Source organism: Pteropus vampyrus, unplaced genomic scaffold, assembly GCF_000151845.1.
Source record: "Pteropus vampyrus isolate Shadow unplaced genomic scaffold, Pvam_2.0 Scaffold44, whole genome shotgun sequence".
In the NCBI taxonomy this organism is placed as follows: domain Eukaryota; kingdom Metazoa; phylum Chordata; class Mammalia; order Chiroptera; family Pteropodidae; genus Pteropus; species Pteropus vampyrus.
The window spans coordinates 945,905-962,076 of record NW_011888825.1 but is presented as its reverse complement, the minus strand read 5'-3'; the positions used below and the strand labels follow the sequence as shown (position 1 = coordinate 962,076).

Genomic DNA, 16,172 nt, shown 5'->3' with positions numbered 1-16,172 from the left:
AGGCAGCTTTTGAAAACTATAGGAACTACAATATAATTGTATAAACTAGGAATATTATAGCTAAAAAAACGGGCTACAGAGATTCTAAGTGAACTCCTAAACTCTAAACCACCTTTCCCATGGTTATGTCAATGAAAACAGTTTAGGTCCAAAACTCACTTTAAGCCTCTTTTTTATTTTTTTGTTGCCAGCTGCTCTTAAGCTCCCCTTGAAAAAACTATATTTCTCATTTAATGCCACCTAGTACATTAGACACCAGCTTCTACTGCCACAATTACCTTTAGTGCTTCCACTTCATATTTCAGTCTTTGGTTATCAGCTTGCAAGTCTCTATTTCTTTGTTCAGCCTGGACTAACTGTGCCTCCAACTCTGCTTCTAATTCTCTGCTTCCTTCCTGGAATTCAACTAGCTCATCCCGAGCTTCCTGGAAGCTAATCAGAAACAAAGTGGGAAAGGTGAGTTGTAGTTGGAACCATAAAGAACATCTTGAAGATGATTATATATCAATTCAATAATTTTGCCTGAATGCTATGCTATTAATAACATATACTAAACAATAAAAACAATCTGTTTTGCATCTCTTACTCAATATTCAGGGCTCAACCAAAATGAATTATAGGCCCCAAAAGGACTTACATTTTATATACTCACCCCTAGATCTTCCTTATTTAAAATATTAGTAAAGAAGCACATGTTACTATACCACAAATTAGTTCATTATTTAGAAAAGTGTTTTCCAATATAACTGGTTTCCTTTATAATTCTATTATTTAATTTTATGCATCTAAAAAACATTATTCTGGGGGAGGGAGGAGGTAGATAGGGGTAAAGGGGGTCAAATATTTGCTAACAGAAGGAAATTTAACTTTGTATGCTGAACACAATGCAATATATATATGATGTATTACTGAATTGTATACTTGAAACCTATTTGATTTTATTAACCAGTCACCCCAATAATTTTAATAATAAATAAAATAAATAAAAACATTATTCTGAGAAGGGGTCTATAGGCTTCCCCAGCCTATTAAGGTGTCTATGGCAAAAAAAAAGATTAAGAACCTCTGCCACAGACACACACCTTTTATATCCACTGGCATAATAACTGGCTTCAACAATAACAAAGAAATAGCAATAAAATGTCTGATAAGGCTTAGTAAGCTCTGTTAACCAAAGTAGGAAAATGTATATGTATTTTAGAAAGATTCTAAAAAAGAAATTTAAGACAAGTTTTGGTACTCAAAAGGGTATTATCTAAGAGTTCTCCCAACTAATTAAAATAGTTGGGATTTTCTAAAATGCTCCATACCCCCGAAGCTTTTCTCCTTCCAAGTTTTCCTGGCTCTAGACACTGATGATGCTTGCCTGCTCTGCTATTTGGAGCCCTAGATATCATCAGAATCTCCAAAAGACGGAAATGACGAAGCAGAATCAGTGCATATGCAGCAGGCCAAAGATGGCCAAGTAGAATAATAAGCATAAAAGGAAGTAAACTACCAGAAGAAATCACAAATGACACTAAGCTTTCTTATCATTTTAATAATTTGAGTAATATAAGGATTTATGGCATTTTTGTACTATTTAAATATAAGCAATGTTATGACTATTTCTAGAATCCCAATCCTAAATTTGAAACTCTAATTTTAGCTTTATGTCTAAAAAAATGTACATATTAGAGATGGTGTATTCCAAATGCCCTCCCTGATTTTTAGGACACTTTTCAACATTACCTTTGTTTATACTTTAAGGAAAGTTCCTTCCAATAAGCAGTTTCCTCCTTTAAACTTGAAAAATCTGGTATATCTTCACCATCCATGATCAAAAAAGCCTATGAAATATTAGAAAAGTTTATAAATTAATAGAGAACATGGGAACCTATGTATAACACCAAATCTGCCGCATTTTGGAGGGAATTAAACATGAACAATTCTAAGAGTGGTTAACTCTTGTTGTAACTCAGGCTCATAAATCACTTCACTGCCCCACTACTGGGGACCAGCAATATTGTGGATGAGGTCACGATAGGAGAAAAGATCAACATAGTCCTTTGGTATAAAGCACTCTTGGTCACAGCACTGGGTTCTGGTGAATTGGCCCCACAGAATCATCCTGCACACAGCTCCAGCAGTTTGTTTACAGCTGACTGATCTTCTAGGAATTAGGTGACAGAAACGAGCTTATTGTCAGAGCTGATGCTACACGCCCTTCTCTGTTTGTTGTACACTTGCTTCAAAATACCTGCTTGAAACATTTTACACCAGATGATCCTACTAGGAGGTCAGGTACCACATTCCCAATAATTCTAAAAACTTCCTGTTAGTTATCTGTTAAGTCCAAAGTTTCCTCCATTAAATCCACTAATCCTTCAATATTCTTTCACCTTGGTTCTTCTCCCAAGGTGTTCAGAGAAAGGGAAAAAATATCTAATTAACTTTGCATTTGAACTGACTACCTAAAGCTCCCAATTGACTGGCCAGATGAAATACCAAAGACATTGAGCTCACTCTAAAATCATGCCTAATCTTACGAAACAAAGTTCTGTTAAACTCCTACGAAGTTCTGTTAGACTCCTACAAAGTTCTGTTAACTCCTACAAGCTCCTCCCCAAGCATTCCACTTTATAATCCAGCAATACTATTCAAAATTGTCCTAACACACCATTCTGTTTCAGGTCTAGACGTTTTCTCTACCTGGAATGGTTCACTCTTCCTTGTGCATTTGGATAGCTCCCATTCATCCTTTAAAACCTAGCTGTCATCTTTTCCAGAAAGCCTTTCCTGCCCTCATCAAATAACACTAAAACTTCTGTACTCTTTGCAACCTCTATACCCTACGCATGCTTTCATGAATATACTTACCCCATAGTAATGCATATGGCTTACACCTCTATGTCCCCTATTAGGCTCTGTACTATTCTTACTTATTTCTATCCCAGCACGATGCTTACATGATAGAAGATACTCAACAAAATTTACTAAATTAAACCAAAATTGATTCAACCGAATCCATACCAGGCAGCAAGAATCCAAGACCAGCTATAAAAGTAAATTTAAAAACTTGGGAGTTGTAGAAAGCTTGGAGTTCCTCTAGCACAATACACTTATGAAGGTTTAGCAAAATGTCACAGACAAGAATAAATACAGAATTCCAATTTCAGGGTGAGTATACCAAAGAGACACAAGAGTGGTTTCTAGTTGAATAAAATTAACATGTAACTGTATACACTTAGTTTAATTCCTTTGCGGCCTACTGCAATTTCTTCTGTTTTAGTCAAGTCTCTCCTGACCATACATACCATCTATTATTACTTTTGCAACCTGTTAATCTTCCAATTATTACCATTCAGCCTAAGACTTCTTCGAAAAAGAGATGGATCCTTGACATACTTTGCATGCCTTCATGGCACCAAGTATAACATCATGCTCAAAGAAAGTACAGAATGCTTACAAGTGTTTACTGAGCACCTACTATGTATCAGACACTGTTAAGTACTAGATAAATATTCAGTGCACCAAATGCACCTCCTCTAATCTGATTACTCCTACACTGGCACATTTTTGTCTATATTATTCTATTCTGGGAGAGAATGCATAGCGTGACAGTACATTAAAACATAAACCTCCACAAAGTTGCAGTGTTGTAGAAACTGGGTCCTAGGGTTCCAATTCTGCCATTATATTCTCAAGCAATATGCTTAATCTCTTAAAGTCTCATTTTTCATCTAGACCTATGGACTAGACATGTTTCTTTAAGTTTGGACTAGACTTGTTTCTGATTAGTAAATAATACTGATTTATTTTATAATCCTATTCCTTCACCAAGGTTCTCAACTTCAACTCCATTTTCCCAGATGCAGGAAGAATCTTATTTTTAACTGTGAGTTAATTTGTAGTAAGGTGTGAATGAGGATGAGGGTAATCCAGTAGTGAGCTATTTGCATTTCAAAAGAATATCCAAGCACTTAAAAGCATCACTATATGGTATGATAACTCCTGAGAGTTATTGCCTAAGTATCTTTGAGGGGAGGGACATATTTCATATTCACAGCCCAGATGAAGATATAATTACAGGACATCAGAGAAGTATCTGGGGGTCAGGCAAGAATCACAGGGTCCTCCGAATGCTCTATATAAGGTCTTTCCCCAAAATGCCCCAAAAATTACTAATTACATTTGAAACCTATGAATCCAGCCCAAAAGAAGCTATAGGCACTAGTCCTCAAATTTGGATAGATGCATTTGCCATTTAAACACTGGCAATCATATATCAATGTACAGCTCAAATATTCAGTTTCTGATACACAGTCCAGTAAATTATGGTTTTGCAAAATGTTACGAAGATTGGAATGACACCAGATGCAAAGTCTTGCTGCTATTTCACCTAAACAAGAAACACAAAGAAAAATAAAAGGATAAGTCTCTCCTGCTAGTTCCTTAAGGGCAGGACCTTATTTATAAATCCCTTCTGAATCACCAGAAACATAGAACACAGTACAAATTCAACAAATATTTTAACTGACTTATAATCTTTCATTATTCCCTCTTTATTTTCAAAGTTCTGCTTTCCTTTATTAATATCTAAATTCCTATTTCAGGAATGAAGTAAGCAAAAGATTTGTGAGTAGTTTATTTCTACCTTGCAATGCACCTGGTTTTGTAAATCAGGATTACAAAACCTATCATTCTCGGCTAGACAAAATTATCAGTCTGATGCATGCCAAGCCATATTTAATCACTTATAAAGCTTAGTATGGCTCCACATCAAAGAAAAGAGAGCTGATGGGACTTATTGGGGAGAGCCTTGGCGATATTACTGCACACTTACCATCTAAAATAATCACTGTCCAGCCCCTCAGTCTTAAATATGAGTAGACAACCAAGTACCATTAGACAAATAAGAAAACTCAGTAGCATAAGAAAATCCTAAGACCTACTAAACTGAGAGGAAACAGATAATTCAGGAAATGAGAGAACTTTTTTTTCTCATACAAGAACTCATGAGGGTTACCTCCTACATGTTTCCTGTGACAATTACTAAAGAAGAGAGAAAAACAAGACCTGTACAACACAGGGTGCAGGAAATAGTAGCTGCAATGTGGGATTGCAAAGAAGAGAGGTCCCATGATGAAGCCTAGTTCATCGGGCAGAGTAAGCCAGATGGATGGCTCCAGGAAAAATGAGGAATCGCATATAATCGATAGCATGACTTGGAAACTGGATAAATCTGAGGCTGTAGTGAAAGCACATCACTCCTGTGCTTTCACTAAAAATCAGTGGAAACTCCAGAGAAATCAAAATGTAATATAAGGAAGTCCCAACTCTTATATAAAACATTTTTAAAATTAAAGATTCCAAGTCAAATTTTTTTAATTTACTGATTTTTAAATTATTGTATGCAACTGAGATAAGTTCCCTAATTTTATAGCCATCGATGAATGTCCTATTTTTGGTCTTAATTCACCATGAATATCACATGTTGCTCCCTTGTAAGGTTCTAGAATTTGGTGAACAAGTTTGTATTTTTTTTATGCCCTTTCTAATTTTGTAGACTTTGATGATAATACCACTCAGTCTTGGTCTTCTCAAAATGAGTATTTATCTTCTTAGCTCATATTCATTTGGCAGCCATCTCAGTTCCTTAAACATTTTTGTCATGCTTTGGGCCTGCTCTAGTTTACACATATACCTTTTTAGAGCTGAGTGGTGCTACTTCAGTATTTCGACATTTTATTCATGGGTAGGGAATTTTTCCTTTTAAGTGTTCAGTACCCATTCTGTTACTATGCAGCACTTGATGATATTGGTGATTGTGTGGTCCATGGGCCAATGTCCTTATGGAAGGCCATAATGACTATTAGATGCCTGTCTTGGCATCTAACATTTATTCGAATATATTTGAATGTGGAGCCAATCCTTCTACAAATAGGGTTAGGGTTGTTTTTATCTATAAATGTTGTCATTCACATGTCCAATTGAAACTTTTCTGTGTGAGGCTCTTTTTTGTTGTTATCGACCCATTCGTATAGTATCAGAGGACCTACTAGTAGTTATTAACTTTGAGAAGCACTTAGCTAAGTAGGGTTCCCTGAGGAATCTCACTATTTACACCTCTGAGTGTACGATAAAAGTATCCATATGTCCCTGATTTTTGATCCTTGAATAGGGCCATACTCTTAATACAACCACCAACTTTTCCATCAGTGTCCCCTGGTGACTCGGGTTTTAAATAGCTCTTCATGTGAAACTTCTTGAGAATCTAGTTCTATTTTTTGTATCCTCTTTCTTATCCAACTACTTAGTTCAGTGTCAAATAATTCTAGCAAAATGATTTTAAAGTGTTTTTTTTTTTTTCCCCAAACACACCTCTATTTTCTTGCTGAATCTTATGTGAACTGAATGTTGACTACAATTTTTCTAACAGGCTACTTTTACAACCTGTTTACTGGCTTCTCAAACAGTATTATAATCTATGCCAGAAAACTTTTACCAGAATGACTATCATCTTTGCCAGAATAAGCCAATTAAAAACATTTAACCAGCAAACAAGTGGTAGGAGAAGCACAACATAGTAGGCAAGAGCCTCGACTCTGGAGCCAAACTGCCTGGGTTTGTATTAGACTCCTCTACTCACTAGTTGACCTTGGGCATCTTACTTAACCACTCAATGCCCCATTTCCTTACCTATAAAATGAGGATAATAATAAAAAGGGTGTTGTTACGAAGATTCAGTGAGTTAATATCTGTAAATTACTTAATATACTGCCTGACACATAGTAAATGCAACATAAATTTCATTAAATTATAAAAAACTGGTAGTCAGCAGTAGACCTTTGAAGTATGCCACAAGATAAATGTGCTCCAGAATTTATATCATAAAAATGATCCCTTCAAATTAATTAATTACTTCCGGAAGCTATATGCATTTACCGGTGATATCAATATTACTGATAACATTGAGAAAACCTTTTTTGGAATAGCCTTGAAGAGCCATATTAAAAACTAAACAAAAAAATTCTCTGTGGTCCCACCTCATTGTTACTGCTTTCTAATTGATATTATCCAGGTTTATCATTCCAATTTTATTCATCAGACGTACCCTTTCCAAAAACTGAATTTTTACAAATGCTAAAAATTGCTACCACTGCAGATATTCAAAAACCCTTTTCAGGGGTCTTTTCAGACTGCAAAGACAGTCTGTTCAGTTTGCTTCAAATTACAGTGGGAGGATGTGTTTACTGTGTTATCTGAAACTATGTAACCAGAGATATAAGGCTATAGAAAGTTAGCCAACATAGAAAACTATACTGCTGAAAAAAAAAAAGATGCTTTAATGATATATCTACAATCTTCTGAAGCTGAAATAAAGGAAGATAATTATGTATTCCAATATCCAAATCTTCCTTCTATACTATGGCTCATATGGATGGAACGTGAATCGCAAAAGTATGACAACTTTTACATGGGGCACTATCATACTGTATGATCTTCAGATATCCAGCAACTGCCAAATCAACTAATTTGGGTATAAAACAACCTGTCCAAAAATCCAAAATGTTTTATTTACAAAGAAACTACTCTTTGTAAGAAAATCCATTTTATATATTGTCTTGTTAATAATTGTAGAACAGCACTAGAGTCTGGAAGTTCTTTTGGACCTCACTGTAGGTAATTACATGCCCTTCTTTGTATCAAAATTCTTGGTAGACATTTACAGAATTTTTAACTTTTCAAAGTCAATCACAATTATGATCTGCCTTTTGATCCTATCAAATTCTTTTTACTACCTTATGAAATGTCCAGAAACTTTTGATATCAAAAGTAATATTAAGTTTTAACTTTAAGTAATTAAATTTATCCCAGTGTGGTTTAAAATGAGAATAAAAATTTTGTAGATGTCATGAAAGCAAGATCTAAGTTTTTACTGGTTTCTACGTAGTTTAAGTATTCTTTACTCAACTTCAATTTATTTAAGAGTCAAAACGAAACTAAAAGAGAACAGCTTCATAAGATTTAGCAACTTTTTCCAGGTCAACCTCTAACCATGGCTAGCCAAAAGTTTTCTCTATTCCTTATGACTTCCAATTTTAAATAATTAATTTTAATAAAATTTCAGAAGGGATATCAGTTCTTTTACTTCTCTTCAATACATGACTTAATGCTACATTTTACACTACCAACTTCATGATTTCCTAAGTAGATTAAGAACAACACAATTTATCAAACAAGATAATTAGGCAGCAACTTGTGAGCGAGTTTCAGAGTAGGATTTTTCATATAACTGAGTAGCAGTTCTTATATTAGATAAATCTGCTCTAAAATATTTGAATAAGTCTTCTACTAGCTTCTGGGATATTTTTGGCAAGTCAAATTTTCTGCTTTGTTTTCCAGCTGAGAAGGGCATAAAAGTCCCACAAAAAGAAACCCTAACTCCGAGCCTACAGACGTAAATTCTGAACCAAGCGAACCCAACTCACCAGTTGGTAGAATCCACAGTATAAATCACTTGATACTTCCCACCCCACCCGGGCTCAATTTCTGCATCTGTCAAAAGGCAACAACAGAATCAGGTACATCCACTGGGTGATGAGATTCAAAAGAGAGAGCAACAGTGTTCTGAAATGTGTGAAAGCGCTACAGAAATGGAATGTAATTATCGGTAGTGAAAGAACTCACTTTCTTTTGCAAAACTTAAAGGGTTACTTCCTCGCTTACCATCAAAAAAGAGGCTACACAAGCAACCCAAACACGTTTGGTGACATTTCTCTTAACTCCAGAGGGGTGATTAGTAGTTTGGTGCGGAGAGTCACGGGAATGCCATCAGAACCCAACGTGGGCTGCTTCCGCTCTCGCCCCCAGCGGGAAAGAAGCAAAGAGCTCAAATTCAACCTGGCTGCAAACAACCCACCAAGCTAAAGAGATTTAAGGGGGAAGGGACGGCGGGCGGGGTAGGTTGGGCGCGCCGCTGCCACCTCAAACTGAGACACTCCGTGCGCCACCAGCGCCCCGGCCCACGGTGCCACGTACCGGCCTTGGTCCACGCCACCCCTTACCCCACGCCCGGACTTGGGCACATCCTCCGGAGGTCGCCGGGCTCGCTCTCTTGCAGAGGCCCCTGGTGGACCACACCTCGGACCAGGGAACAGTTAGAGCGGTTGGAACAGTTGCCCCCGGACTGGCCGCCCCAGAACCCAGCCGCAGCCCAGCCCAGAGGGGCCTCAGGCAGCCCCGGGGCCCGGCCGGCTCCCCAGGGACAGGCCTCGGCGCCGCTGGCCCGGCCCAGCACCCTTGGGAGAGGCCACGAACCGCAGGCTCACCTCCAATGTGTCAAAAGCGCATGTTCGCCGCCACCCGACCGACGTCTCCGCTCTGCTGGCCTGGCCAGGCCCGCCCAGCCGCTCAGCTCCGCTCCGCGGCCCTGAGCTCCACTCCGCGTACCTCAGTGCCCAGCTCCTCCCCAACACGTCAGGGTCCGCCTGGATGTCCGAGGCCATTCTGTGACGCGCAGGGGCGGGGCTCGAGCATGCGCGCGAGAGTGCGGGCGGCCCCGGCGGGGGCGTGGGGAGAATGGCGTCACAGGGGGCGGCGGCGGCCTCTGCGCAGGCGCTCCCGGTGCGCGAGGTGAGAGCGTTCGGCCTTCCCGCTTCCTCCAAAAGCGCTGCCCTTCGGGAAGGTGGCGCCCCAGTGGATGAGAACCCTGCCTCCTCGTTTTTCAGCTGTCAAGATCCTTCAAGTGTATGTTTCAGTGTTCCTGTTATAAAATAAATTTCGGCTCGAATTTCACCTCCGAGTCCGCCCCCTACCACCCAATAGAATACCAGGGGTATTCTAGTACCTCTCATCACTCTCTCACGTGTTGTGTTTAGGGTACTTCTTATAGCTGAAATTTTATATTTCTTCCGTGTGCCTCAATAGAATGTAAGTTCCTTGAGAGCTAGAACGTCTTATTCTTTTCTTATCCCAATATGGCTTGGTCAAGACACAAAATGGGCACTCAAATATTTGTTGAATGAATGCATTCGCCGAGGGAACCAAGGGAATACAAATATATCAACATATATTTTATATATCTAAGTATGTATTACTTAAATGTGTCTATGTGTTCATCCTGGGACCCCCCAAGGAATTGAATCCATTTTATATACTGTACATAGTCCCCCTAGGGGACTTGAAGAGAGAAGGGGCAGGTGGGTGCAGGGAGTCTGTCTCACAAAGGGGAGAAATGGGGATGGACAACTGCAATGTAATTCTGATGTCAGTGCCCTTGGGATTGGATTTGTAGGTTTTTTAGACACTAATGAAGACAGACCTCAAGGTGAGAGCAAAGTGAAGCTGGAAGGTCCAGTTATATTTTTGAGGGCATGGTCATAAACAGGAACAATGCAAGGTGGATTGTGAGAGGTATCCAAATCAATGAAAATCAGAGAAGTGATTAATGGGGTTTGTGGGAAGGATGACACCTTGAGCTAGACTCCGAAGGATATAGGGTTGCAAAGATCATGATAATAATAGTAGTTCATTTTTGTTGTACCATTTCTATGTAGTAGCAATTGTGCTAAATGCTTGGTTTGCATAATTCAGTCCTCACAGTGACCTTGTAAGATTGGTACTGTTGTTATTCCCATTTCATAAATGAGGAAACTGAGACTTAGCAAGATGAAGTTGCCCAAGGTCACTCAATGAGAAAAAAGAAGACTCAAGTTTCAAACCCACCTAGTCTGGACTGTCTTACTCCAGAAACCACACTGTTAGCTACTACTATAGCGCCTCTCAAGAAAGGGGACTATTAATAATAACTACCACTTATTGGGCTAGATTATTGGGCTAAATGCTTTATATACATTTACCTCCCTCAATCTCACAAGTGGCTTCTAAGGCTGAAATTATTACTTTCATTTTATATGTTGGAAAACTGAGGCCCAGAGGAGCTGGAGTTTAAACCCAAGCAGCTCTTAGTCCAAGCCCAGTGACCTGGGATATCACGGAAGCTCTTTTAGGCTCTGGGGCTCTGCTTCCCTGGCTGAAGTTGTGCTCTGGCTGATGAGATCACAGGCGGAGAAGTAATTACGCAAGGAGGTGCCAAGACTAGAACAGTCCCACCCCAAGAGGAAAAAATAAAGGCTGCAACTCTTGTCCCTGCCTCCTGGCTGAAGTCCTGAGAAACACAGTGAGTCACCTAATGGTAGGCCCTGAAGAAAATGTTGGTGTCATCTTCCAGGCTACCACCCCTCCCACCCAGCCAGGACCCAGAACTGGTGTTTGTCAGGACTGGTATGTTGACCCCATCTTAATGAATGGACTTTGCTTGGCAGGACTCTCAGAGGTATCAAAGCTCTGTGCTAATCTCTTTCCTCTGTATTGGTTGAGCTTTCTCAGCAACCTTTTCCGTACTCCCTGCTTCCAGTATGCCCATCTAGGGAAAATAAAGTGGAAATGAAGACTGAGGCAGGCTCTAAGGGGAAAAGAAGTTACAAAATCAGCTTTGTGAAGGTAGAAAAGGTGAGTGACAGTTGCCCTACCCTCTGCCTCCGTAAACCATTAGGAAAGGATTCGCTGAAGCATGGGTCCCAGCACAAGGTCTTTCTTAGAGTCAAAGGGGTCAATGTTACAGTCCCTGAGAGCATGCACAAGTATCCCAACATCTTCCCTGCCACAAACTCTGAGACTTGGGAAACAGGCCAAGTTCTACCGCTGGGGGACATGGAGGTGGACCTGCTGCCTTAGGAAAGGTCTAGACACTACCTAATGAGGATGCCGGACTCCAGCAACGTCACACACTCACAAAAGGTGACGAGGTGCACATGGGCCTGCCATGAAAACTCTGAAGAGATGGGGAATATGTATTGCTCTATTGAATCAGATGAGCGGACACCTCAAAATCAAAGGTTTAATTCAGCCTCATCTCTCCATATTTTTTTGACCAGTATTTTCTGCTATGCTTTAGGGGCATAGACCAGGCTGAGCAAGGAACTCCTAATGGCTGGCTGATTACTAATGGCCTGCTGGACATGTCCACCAGATGCCCCACCACCACCTCCGGCTCTTTATGTCTAAACTCCAAATAGATCCTCAGTTTGCCCCAGTTGAAATTTCCAAAATGATTTTCACGTTTCTGCCAAGATTGTCATCCTCCCCTAGTCACTAAGGCACAAAAGCTTCATCAAATCACCCTTAATCATTCCCTTCTACAGTTTTCATTTCATTCATGCGGTCACCAAACCCGAAAGACTTTCCCTTCATAAACTTTCAAATAAATCCATCTCCCAGTATTTTCCCCCTGAATCTCCCCAGTCCAAAGTCTCCTATTTATCTGCCCCTCCCTTCCCAAACTTCTCTTCCTCTAATTTCTTGTTGCAAACCAGCAATCCACACAGCTATCAGAATAACCTTTCTAAAATCTCACAGTGTACGGAGCATCACTGGCTCTAAAACCTGTTTTGGTATTCCGTTGCCATTGTGATAAAGTGCAATCTACAGAGTCTGGCATTCAAGGCCTTCCAAAAGCAACTCCAACCCATCTCTACGGTCTATTTCCCACAGTTCGCCTACCTGGGTCTGGCACTGCATGCCCCAAGTGGACAGTGCCCTTCCTCTCTGAGCCTTTCATTGACTCCCACTGCCCTATGCACTATAGCTGCTCCCTAAAAGCTTGGCCAGCCTTCCTTCTTCAGCCTTTTGAAGTCTCATTCATATGCTACCTTCTCCAGGAAGACTTCCCCAATACCTAAAGCCCCGAAGTGAGTGCTGCTTCCTCCGATCTCAAATAGAGCTCTGCATAGTTCACAGGAGACTTGCTAAACACAGCCTTTTGGTCATGGAAGTGTCTGAGCTCCCCACAGGAATCAAAGCTCACTGAGCACAGGAACAATGCTGATTGTCTTAATATCCCCCAGCAACACACACTTAGCAAACACTTGTGTAATATGCTTCAATGAAAGTGAAAGAATGAGTCATGGTCTTGGTGGCTATCTCCCCAAATGCAAGACTGCGCTTTCTGGAAAATGCCCCAAATTCTGAGAAAAATTACCATATAGAGAAAAGATTTTCACTGTTGTGAAAGGCTGAACTTAGGTAATGCCAGGTGGTGAAAGGATTCAGGTCATGAACAATTATGATTTTTCTCTAGCCCAAATCTTAAACCCAGTCTGTAACACCTACAATCCCCAAAACAACATCTTTTACTTTTGTAATTTAAAAAAATGGTTATGATAATAGTTTGTTTTGGTTTTTTTTAATTTAAAAAGTTATACACCTGGACCTTGAGGTGAGAAGTGGTTTTATAAAGTCCGTCATTCATCAGCTATGAGTTTAGTTCTTGCTTTGTTCTAGGCCTTAGGGATTCAACCAGATAACTATAAAAGGCACAACCCACTCTCAACCCCATCCCCATGGAGCTTATATTCTAATGGGGAAGACAGACAATAAGCAAATAGACATGTTTATTTCTGTCAGATCATGACAAGTGCTGTAAAGAAACATACCAGAGTAAGAGGATAAGGTGCGGCAGGGGCTACTCCCTGTGTGAAAATGGGGTTTAATAATCATAGGATCCTTTTCCTCTGTAAAAAAAATTGTCAAAGCCGTTAAAATACAGTTGTGCCTCATTTTGTGCTTTGTTTTGTTGCACTTCACAGATGTTGCATTTTTTACAAATTGAAGGCAAGGCCCTCTACCACCAAAAAGATCATGACACAGTTTATTGCAATGGCCTGGAAATGAATCTGACATATCTCTGAGGTAAAGGGCTTCTATATAAAATACAACAGAGATGTGAAATTAAGAATGTAAAAATATATGCAGATGCCTTAAATAGAGAAGTTTATCTTACTGTCATAGTGCCTGGCATACAGTAGGCATTCAGTAGATTTTGGTTGAATGAATGACTTGCTAGGTGGTCTACAGAATGCCATAGCCTTCAACCAGATGATAAATATCCCCACTCGGGATGAGGAATGGTAACCAGTTCATGTTTGATTTAAAAATGCCCACTTCCGGTTGGTCCCTGACTCTTGGCCCAGCCAGCCACAAACTGCCCAGCCTAGTGTATCCTTGTGCCCCCTTGAAGGGAAAAGAAAGTCCCATTTGTTGTCTTCATTGCATCCTCAGTAACTTCTTGAACAAATAATGCTCATCAGCTACCCAAAGCAACTCAGACTCCCAACCTAGCTCTTCTGTCAGAATTTGTCCCCTAATTTTCAAACTCCAGTTGGCTGTAAGTCAACAGAAAGGCAAGAATTAGGTAAAATGTATTTGCTATGAGGTATTTTAGGTTTGAAACTTCCTTGCTGTTTCGTCCCTTTTCCCTTGTATCTCTCTGAGAATGCAGCCTGCTTCTGGCCCTAGGACCTCTTATCAATAGGGTGCTTCACCCTCTGCAGGTTTTCAGGTGTAGCTTGCTGAAAAGTGACTCTTGCGGGTGAGAAAAATGAGGACAATTTAGGTTGAGGCTGTAGCAGACTTTCCTGTCAGGGTCCTGCCTTGTTTACTGGTACCTGGAAGGAGAGGACCCTTATCCTCATCTGGGGTGCAGGGGTATAAACTGAGATTTCAAGAATTTCTGATTAGCCTTTTTTTCCCCCCTTACTGATGGAACTTGATATCCAGCTCCTCTTAGAGCTACCCCAGTTTCTTCCCCAACAGCTTACCTGAAGTGTGGGCTTCCTCCTGTTCTGGAACTGTTTATAGCTTCTTGGTGGTCTTCCTGCCTTCAAAGTCTGCACTCCCCCAAGCTTCAGCCTTCACTGTCAGCTCTGGCCCCAACCCCAGCCCCTTCACAGTCACTACCCACACCCCAGAGTGACAGCTACCGCCACAGAAAAGGATGGCATGACACTGTCAATTGCTAATTTGGTTCACACCTGGCAACCCCAAGGGCTGTTGACATCACATCTACATAAACAGTGTGACAATCCCTGGACAAAGGCACTATCTGCTCATATGACTTTATACAGACAAGGTGGCACTGGTTTTACCTTCTCTCAAATCACTCTAATGAAATGGCAGGGCTTAAAAGAAATGGAATGTTTCTTACCAACCTGAGCCAATTGATTGTATCAGGCAATTTCAGCCAAATTCACATTACCAGGTAAGCCAGTGAGTCAAAGTTACTGGGACTGAAAAATCATGTATTCAATTACTCAGCAAATATTATTGAGTGTCTTGCACTGTTCTAGGACCCAGGGATAGAGCAGTTAACAAAAAAGTTTACAGAAAAGATGGAAAATAGAGGGGAAACAGAACATAAAGAAACTCTACTATGTTAGTCAATGATAAGTACTGAGGAGAAAAAAATTAGCCAGGACTTCTCACTATTTTATATTTAGGGTTACATTTAGGGCAGTGCCTAGCATGTAGCATGTAGCAGGCACTTAACATTTGTTAGACAAATAAAAACTTGTAATAAATGTTTTTTAAGTTTGAGATATTTTCATGCTCTCCTCTGCTGCTGCTTGCTTTCTTTCATCAAAGCATTTTAGCGTTTAGAACTCTAATATAGAACTCCCCCATTAAAAAAAAAAAAGAGCAACAAAAAGCAATTAACAGATTTAAAAATACAAGTAGCAAACAAACACACCATATTCCACCTTGCTTCGAATCAAAAACATTCCAGGTAGAACAGCAAAGAAGAAATTCCATATTTCATCTGACAAATGTATGAGATTTTAAAACATTAGACTACAAAGGGCAGGCACAAGCACAGAGAAAGCAGTACTCTCCTGTAACAGTGCCAAGGGAATGTCATTAGGTGTGAGTTTTCCTGGTAGGCAGTTTACTTGCATGAACCAAAAACTTGAAAATGTGCAACCCCAGTGATTCAGCCTCTCCTAGGAATTTATCTGAAGAGAAATAAAAATGTATCCAAACTTAATGAAGCAAGATAATTTCCTCAAAATTCTTCGCAAATTATTTTCCTTGGCTTTAAGAACTTTTTAAAATCCAGCCTTTCATCCAAGTCACTCCAGCAGATACAAGAGTGACATGGACACTTTGGTTATCAGTGAGTTTTAATAGGAGCGTTCCCAATTCTGTGGCATAGATCATAAGAATTAATTCCTTCTGCAATCACTCCCTAATTGGCCAATCTGATGTTATTCCCTCCTGTAAATATATATATGCTGGTTCTACAGACGTAAAATTTCCACCCTACGATTTTTTCAACGTCACATTTTCTAAAC

General features: G+C 40.0%; 1 protein-coding gene across 6 annotated transcripts in view; it reads right to left on the bottom strand.

The window, feature by feature from the left end:
* NDEL1 (nudE neurodevelopment protein 1 like 1) overlaps positions 1–9,493 on the bottom strand; it is a 78,386-nt gene extending 68,893 nt beyond the window's left edge. For all 6 annotated transcript variants that reach the window (XM_023529940.1, XM_023529939.1, XM_023529938.1 and 3 more), the window contains exons 1-3: positions 9,315–9,493; positions 1,732–1,829; positions 279–432 (exon numbers count right to left, since the gene is read on the bottom strand). In XM_023529940.1, the coding sequence (XP_023385708.1) occupies positions 279–432; positions 1,732–1,829; positions 9,315–9,491 (429 nt within the window). In that variant the 5' untranslated portion in view covers positions 9,492–9,493. The remainder of the gene's footprint in view (positions 1–278; positions 433–1,731; positions 1,830–9,314) is intronic.
* Positions 9,494–16,172: the final 6,679 nt, after the last annotated feature.